This window comes from Lampris incognitus, chromosome 6 (genome assembly GCF_029633865.1).
Source record: "Lampris incognitus isolate fLamInc1 chromosome 6, fLamInc1.hap2, whole genome shotgun sequence".
In the NCBI taxonomy this organism is placed as follows: Eukaryota; Metazoa; Chordata; class Actinopteri; order Lampriformes; family Lampridae; genus Lampris; species Lampris incognitus.
In genome coordinates, this window is record NC_079216.1 from 60,984,469 (window position 1) to 60,993,190 (window position 8,722).

At 44.8% G+C, this 8,722-nt stretch overlaps 1 protein-coding gene across 1 annotated transcript; it reads right to left on the reverse strand.

The window, feature by feature from the left end:
• Window positions 1-1,932: 1,932 nt before the first annotated feature.
• Window positions 1,933-8,007, reverse strand: cib2 (calcium and integrin binding family member 2). Its single transcript, XM_056282528.1, has 4 exons — window positions 7,924-8,007; window positions 3,490-3,637; window positions 3,187-3,382; window positions 1,933-2,102 (listed from the first exon to the last, which is right to left on the reverse strand). Exons 1-4 carry the CDS (start codon window positions 7,990-7,992, stop codon window positions 2,081-2,083), a joined length of 435 nt encoding a protein of 144 aa, XP_056138503.1. The 5' UTR covers window positions 7,993-8,007; the 3' UTR covers window positions 1,933-2,080.
• Between the last annotated feature and the right edge of the window lie 715 nt (window positions 8,008-8,722).

Here is an 8,722-nt window from a genome sequence, read left to right on the forward strand (position 1 = left end):
ATTAGCAATTAAGCATGAGCAGCAAATACGTATCGATGTGGCCCAGCTTCACCGTCGTCGGACAGATTCTGCTCACAATTTCTATTTCTTTCAAGTTGGACCAACTGCTTACAGATATTGGACCTACAGGATAAAATTTCATTTATTTTTTTGCACATTACCTAATTTATAACTGTGGTATTTAACTCTCTGCAGGCACAGAGCTTGAATACCGCACGGTCTGTTGAAGTGATTTACATGTCGAGCTTGTCCAAATGTACCACAGTCAGTCATATAAAAACAATGCAGTTATGATGCTTAAGGGGGACGCACTGTGATTGCACCGGACATCTTCGCCCATAAACAGGACTAGCTGGTAAAGCCTCACATAGTTATCTTGACCGAGGCTAATAAGCCACCGTAGCATTGCCAATTAAGATATACTGAGGTCGTTAAGAGCGGGGCGTAATCACTCGTGGAAATGCTGAGGCAGCCTTCCTCGTGCTCTCTGTTCTGCTTAAAAAGTCATTGCAGAATATTTGATGGTGTATGCGCGGACATAATCCCCCCCCTGATCTTTATCGGACACGCTCCCCAGCCATCACCGGTGGCGAGGGGGATAACACCGAAATACTACATGCTCAAAATCTCATCCGCGTCGTTGATTTTTCAGGTCAGCGCCCTCTCCCGAGCCGTCCCGGTCGCTGCTCCACCCCCCTCTACCCATCCGGGGAGGGCTGCAGACTACCACATGCCTCCTCCGAGACATGTGGGGTCGCCAGCCGCTTCTTTTCACCTGACGGTGACAAGTCTCGCCGGGGGGGGGGGGGTGTAGCACTATTCACCCCAGTTCCCCCTCCCTGTCCCCCCCCTTAACAGGAGGAGGCGCTAGTGCAGCGACCAGGACACATACTCACATCCGGCTTCAGTTGTGTCGGTAGGGACGCCCGACCAAACCAGAGGTAACAAGGGGATTCGAACCGGCGATCCCCGTGTTGGTAGGCAACGGAATAGACCACCACGCCACCCGGACGACCCCTATGTGTCACCAGCCTCACACCGTTCCACGACTGTCACCATCAAATAAAATAAATAGACAAATAAAACAACACGAGATGTCGTAGTAATCACTCGTTCTTTCTAAAATGTGTTTTTCAGTCGGGCGTTCGGTGCTTTCCTGTACCTGACCGGCTGTTTCATCGTATACCGGGTCGCCACGATGTCACTCAAAGCCCACTGAAAAGTGCTTTATTAGAAATAAAGTCAAGTACCACAAGTCACATCAAACACCGAGACGCACACGTCATTTACCGACAGGAAGACGACATGTGGAGGTCCCACGTGAGGCCGGTGGAGGTTTTAAGGGTTTCGCTGAGAGGCCGAGCCCTTCGTTCAGCTGGAAGACAGTGATCCACGACTGTCATCCTGTTCCAGTCCTTAAAACGAGGACACTTTTTAAAACGACAAAAGCAACACGCCACCACAAAGTAAAAGAAACAAAAAAAAAAACCAATACACAAGTTGTGAATGTAGTGAGAAACGTTGCATAGCTCATATGAAACACACTTGGTTTGCCCTTAATGCCACTGCTGTGCTTTCCCGTTCCCCTGGAAGGGCGAAATCTCTACCGCCTCACTAGGACGCCGGTTAGGATTTCAAATGTGCCACGTAAGTAAAGGCGCCTTTCGATCATTCTTGGAAATGCAGGAAATGTTTTATAACCTTGTTTTCCTTTCTAGAAAGTGTAAAAAAAAAAGTGCCCTTATGTGACCAGTCCAGGTCAAGCCCTATTTTATGCGGCGGAATCAGTCTGTGTCCTTGAGTGAAAAGGTGAAATAAAGGAGGTCGTACAAAGAAGTCCAGGCTGGTGAGAATCCCCCCCTCCTCCGGGCGTTTAAGCTGTCGGCTGTTAGCCGACGTCTCCGAGGGGGCGGCCGGCGCGGAGCTTTCGGAGGAGCAACGGACGGCTGGCTGCCTTGCTGGCGGGACTGGAAGACGGGCACCGTGTTGTGGTGGTCTGGTCAGGGTCCTGAGGATGAACGTCTGAAGTCCAAGATCTTCGCCGCACTACCGGTCAGTGGTATCTCTCCCAGGAGCCCTTTCAAATCCGTATGTGGAAGGTGCTGTAGTTACAAAACAAAAAAAGAAAAGAAGATATTAAACACAATTAAGGGACTTGACTTGAGCCCTTTAGGGACGTTTTCATTACATTTGTGCGCACGTCAACATGAGAACTAATGCCAACCAAAGTTCCCGGGGGGTAGTTACTGACCAGCCGAATGAGTGAGAGCAGCCTGTTTGGGCACCGTGAGGGTTCGGAGGGGTAACGGTGAGGGCAGACAGCCAGGGAATGGAAAAACAGACGTGTTGGCCAGGGAAAGAAAGGCCCAAAGTCTGTAATGCGAGGACCGACTCAGCACGGCGTGCCCGACTGGCCTGATTTCTCATTTCTACATGGCATTGCCTCCCAGATAAACAACAAACGGACCAAATAAAATTAAATCTAAATGTGTTCATCTATATAACCACAACCCTGGGACATTATTTGTACTGTATTGTCACAATACCTTACTATGTGCAGGGGTGTGAAAACTAGGTCCAAATCGTGTATTTGCCCCACCCATGTACAACACCAGCAGATCCTAGTCAACACCACTCGTCAATTAAGTAGGGGAAATTAGTTACTGGAAATCAGCTAGTTTAGTAACATGGGTGGAGCAAATACACGGTTCGGACTTTGACTTTCTGGACCTGGATTTTACATCTCTGGTTTGGAGGCAGTGGCACTGATGAAAAGACAGGAGGTGGAGCTGGAGGAGGCAGAGTTGAAGATGCTACGATTTTCATTGGGAGTGACGATGGAGGACAGGATTAGGAACGGGTATATTAGAGGGACCGCTTAGGTTGGACGGTTTGGAGACAAAGCAAGAGAGGCATGATTGAGATGGCTTGGACATGTGTGGAGGAGAGATGCTGGGCATACTGGGAGAAGGATGCTGAATATGGAGCTGCCAGGGAAGAGGAGAAGAGGAAAGCCAAAGAGAGGAGGTTTATGGATGTGGTGAGGGAAGACATGCAGGTGGCTGGTGTGACAGAGGAAGATGCAGAGGACAGGAAGAGATGGAAACGGATGATCCGCTGTGGTGACCCCTAACAGGAGCAGCTGAAAGTAGTAGTAGTAGTAGTAGTAGTAGATTGTCACAATACCTTAAGAAGTCAGGAGCCCTTGAGATCATATTTTCGAAGTCAGCAAAGGAGAGTTTGCTGTCTCCATCCAGATCTGCTTCTTCGATCGTCTTCGCACACACCAGATCGACCTCCTCGGGAGTCAGCTCCTCTTTTGTCAGCCTATTCAATGTTTTCTCCAGGTCCTCTTTACACAGGAAATTATCCACATTGAAATCTGTGGGCGGCAGGGACTGAGACCAATTAATAACCGGTTCTCTGGTTTTCCGGTCTAACAAAATGTTTGAGGAGCTGTGGTCCAGTGTTTGATCATTTCATCCTCACCATATATTTTGAAGGCATATATGGCCTTCAGCTCTCTGGGGGCCGTTTCACTGAGGACAGAGAACATGTCCACAAAGTCATTAAAGCTGAGATTTCCCAGTCCGTCCTCTGAGAATGACTCCACTATCCTGTTCCGAAATGGGTTCTCCTGCATAGAAAGAGCGTAACCCCCCCCCCCCCCAAAAAAAACATTTAAATCATTTAATGTGTCTGGCAGATGGGTGGCTGCAATGAGAGCTATGTAAATTATTGATAAACTGTGGTTTGTGGATAACAAAAGAAATGCATGAAAAACACATTATCCATCCATTATCCAAGTCACTTATCCTAATTAGGGTCGCGAGACACTGGAGCCTATCCCAGAAGTCATTGGGCAGCAGGCGGGGAGACACCCTGGACAGGCTGCCAGTCCATCACATTCACACCTAGGGACAATTTAGTACGGCTGATTCACCTGACCTACATGTCTTTGGACTGTGGGAGGAAACCGGAGCATCTGGAGAAAACCCACGCAGACACGGGGAGAGCATGCAAACTCCACACAGAGGACGACCCGGGACGACCCCCCGAGGTTGGACTACCCTGGGTTTCGAACCCAGGACCTTCTTGTTGTGAGGCAACCGTGCTAACCACTGTGCCACACACACACATATATACACTACCGTTCAAAAGTTTGGGATCACATTGAAATGTCCATATTTTTGAAGGAAAAGCACTGTACTTTTCAATGAAGATTACTTTAAACTAGTCTTAACTTTAAAGAAATACACTCTATACATTGCTAATGTGGTAAATGACTATTCTAGCTGCAAATGTCTGGTTTTTGGTGCAATATCTACATAGGTGTATAGAGGCCCATTTCAAGCAACTATCACTCCAGTGTTCTAATGGTACAATGTGTTTGCTCATTGGCTCAGAAGGCTAATTGATGATTAGAAAACCCTTGTGCAATCATGTTCACACATCTGAAAACAGTTTAGCTCGTTACAGAAGCTACAAAACTGACCTTCCTTTGAGCAGATTGAGTTTCTGGAGCATCACATTTGTGGGGTCAATTAAACGCTCAAAATGGCCAGAAAAAGAGAACTTTCATCTGAAACTCGACAGTCTATTCTTGTTCTTAGAAATGAAGGCTATTCCATGCGAGAAATTGCTAAGAAATTGAAGATTTCCTACACCGGTGTGTACTACTCCCTTCAGAGGACAGCACAAACAGGCTCTAACCAGAGTAGAAAAAGAAGTGGGAGGCCGCGTTGCACAACTGAGCAAGAAGATAAGTACATTAGAGTCTCTAGTTTGAGAAACAGACGCCTCACAGGTCCCCAACTGGCATCTTCATTAAATAGTACCCGCAAAACACCAGTGTCAACATCTACAGTGAAGAGGCGGCTGCGGGATTCTGGGCTTCAGGGCAGAGTGGCAAAGAAAAAGCCATATCTGAGACTGACCAATAAAAGAAAAAGATTAAGATGGGCAAAAGAACACAGACATTGGACAGAGGAAGACTGGAAAAAAGTGTTGTGGACGGATGAATCCAAGTTTGAGGTGTTTGGATCACAAAGAAGAACGTTTGTGAGACGCAGAACAAATGAAAAGATGCTGGAAGAATGCCTGACGCCATCTGTTAAGCATGGTGGAGGTAATGTGATGGTCTGGGGTTGCTTTGGTGCTGGTAAGGTGGGAGATTTGTACAGGGTAAAAGGGATTCTGAATAAGGAAGGCTATCACTCCATTTTGCAACGCCATGCCATACCCAGTGGACAGCGCTTGATTTGAGCCAATTTCATCCTACAACAGGACAATGACCCTAAACACACCTCCAAATTGTGCAAGAACTATTTAGAGCAGAAGCAGGCAGCTGGTATTCTATCGGTAATGGAGTGGCCAGCGCAGTCACCAGATCTGAACCCCATTGAGCTGTTGTGGGAGCAGCTTGACCGTATGGTACGCAAGAAGTGCCCATCCAACCAATCCAACTTGTGGGAGCTGCTTCTGGAAGCGTGGGGTGCAATTTCTCCAGATTACCTCAACAAATTAACAGCTAGAATGCCAAAGGTCTGCAATGCTGTAATTGCTGCAAATGGAGGATTCTTTAACGAAAGCAAAGTTTGATGTAAAAAAAATCTTATTTCAAATACAAATCATTATTTCTAACCTTGTCAATGTCTTGACTCTATTTTCTATTCATTTCACAACATATGGTGGTGAATAAGTGTGAGTTTTCATGGAAAACACAAAATTGTTTGGGTGATCCCAAACTTTTGAACGGTAGTGTATATATATATATATATATATATATATATATATATATATATATATATATATATATACTTAGCACAAAAAGTAAGGAAATGTGTGTTTGGTAGATGATTTCTTTGTTGTAACAATGCTTCTTGGCAATAAATCTTATACTGTTGGAAAGCCTGTTTATTTCCCTTTTAAATGGGGCCACATTGGTAAGGAACATGCATTTGTGGGATGAGCAGCAGAGCCGAGCATGTGGGTTGCGCCCATGAAACATTTGCCAAATCTTCTCTGCCATTGCCAAACAGCTTATTTTGCTGTTGCTATTGACTCTTGTTTTGAGCTTCTGGTACCCCAGGTGCTGACCGTCAGCTGCCTGATATAAGATTTGCTACCAAGAAGCATTGTTACAACAAAGAGATAATCTACCAAACACATATTTCCTTACTTTTTGTGCTAAGTATATATATAAAACTTCATTAAATGAAACACTCAATGATATGGAAAGTGCTCGACAACTAAGGAGCAAAATAATCCAGTGATTAAAATAAGTCATTCTTTAATGGACAGTACAAGCCTGTTTGATGCCATAAGCAATCATCAGCTGCCAATGGAGCTACAAAACAAAGAATATATATATATATATATATATATATATATATATATATATATATATATATATATATATATATATATATATATATATGTGTGTGTGTGTGTGTGTGTGTGTGTGTGTAGTGTGTGTATATATATATATCGACACAGATACAGGAAAAAAGTTTTAATACACTGCAGTATTTTTTTCCTGTATCTGTGTTGATATTCTGCTCTGCATTAGTTGAGCACTTATAACACCATTGACAGTTTCTGAAAAAAAACGCTACATATATATATATATATATATATATATATATATATATAATTTTGTTTGTTAAAAGAAACACTCAATGGTAGGGAAACTGCTCAACAAATAAGGAGCAAAACAATCCAGAGAGTCAAGTAAATTCTTTATGCGACAGTACAAGCCTGTTTCCTTGACTCACTGGATTTTATATATATACATATATACACACACACATACACATATATAGGTATGTATGTATGTATGTATGTATGTATGTATGTATGTATGTATGTATGTATGTATGTATGTATGTATGTATGTATGTATATATTCATTACACATTACACATTATTTGAACACATTATTTGAAGTATGAATGTCTCATGAGCGTTCTGTGTTTACTGGGAGGTATCTACGAGGCAGATGTGCTGCAAAATGTACAAACAGGCGTGTTCTGCTGAGCACGGCGTTTAATAAAGAAGGGCTGACTCCGTCTCTTTGCCGTTATGGTGGGTTCAATTATTTTGTCCTCTGGTTCTCACCCATATCTGCTGCTAGAGGTTTTATATCCCCGGAAATCAGCTGACTCGCCACAGCCCATAGTCACCACGAAGCGACGAGAAGGTCATCAGAAGAGATGCTGGATTTAACCTGCTCTGCACCGGTGAGGATGGGGCTCTCTACAGCCTACTCCTCTCAGCACAGTCTGCAAGACAAGCTAGACCGGTGGCAAGACCCACGACACGCACACGTTGCTGTTCTCATCTGGCGCCGTCGTTACACCGCGGATCCCCACTGGCTACTCAAGAAAGTCGAAGACACGTTTGCAAGCGAGGTTTGACTGCACGGTTATAAAACTGTAGAGGACTTTGGGAGGTTGTGTTCTGTGTTACGTTCACCCGTCCTGACTCGAACTGTCTCCGTCTCACCTCATCATCCCCAAAGGTCCTGCAACACTGTTGGCGTGTCTACAGGCGAGGGCCAAATGGCAACCAGTCAAAGGACACATTACCAGGTACTGTGGTGACTTCACAGCCCCCGGTGTGAGGAGAGACGCCAGGGGAAATAGCCTTGTACACATGTCTGAACATGTTTAGGGGAAAGGCTGAGATAAGCATATTAAGAGGTGCAACCTCACTATCACTCGTGTGTCTCTGTTCTTCACTGCAACAGGGGCCTGCTTATATAGGATTAATTGTTTACTGTGCATCACATTCCCCAAGCTCCCAGAAAGCAGCATCCCGTGAGGGGGTACTGGGGGTACTGTTACGGTAATGGAAACCGACACTCTGCGAGTCGAGTCGAGTCGAGCCGGTACCAGGTAGTGGAAAAGGGGCATATGTTACCTTCAGTTCTGGCATGTTGACTATCAAGGCTAAAGGCACTTTACAGTCCGGGTCCTTGGTGTAGTCCATTGGTACAAGATGTGGAGCCAGTTCATGGTATCTGCTGTGCAAACTGGCAAAAACAGAAGAAGAAAAAAAAAACAATTTTTTTAATTTGTATTTTTTATCTCCTCACATTTCCTTATTCTCTGTCTCACCTCCTGTCAGGTAAGAAATATAGTCCGAGCTACTGACTAACATAAAGGCAAAGTAGTTGGTTCCACAATATGATCCTCTGGAGAGAGGAGGAAAACCAGACAAAAATATTTCGGTCTGACTCGTTGTACTACTTACATGGCCTTTCTTAACACTCCATAAGGATTGTTGTGAACCAAACGCAATACACAGCTGAGGCACATGTTGGACCTGGATAATTTCATATCTAGATATTGGTAATTAAAATTGTCTGTTTTACACACTGTGTCTCATAATTTTGCATGTCAGTGGTTAAGAACGGCCAAGGTGAAGGAGTGTGTGGAGGCTTGTGTACAAAGAGCACATTATTTCATGGAGGCCAACCTCTATAATCTATAGTACCATCCATCCATTATCCAAACCGCTTATCCTGCTCTCAGGGTCGCAAGGATGCTGGAGCCTATCCTAAAAGTCATTGGGCGGCAGGCGGGGAGACACCTTGAACAGGCCGCCAGGCCATCACATGGGCCCACACACACACATATTCATACCTAGGGGCAATTTAGTATGGCCAATTCACCTGACCTACATGTCTTTGGACTGTGGGAGGAAACCGGAGCCCCCG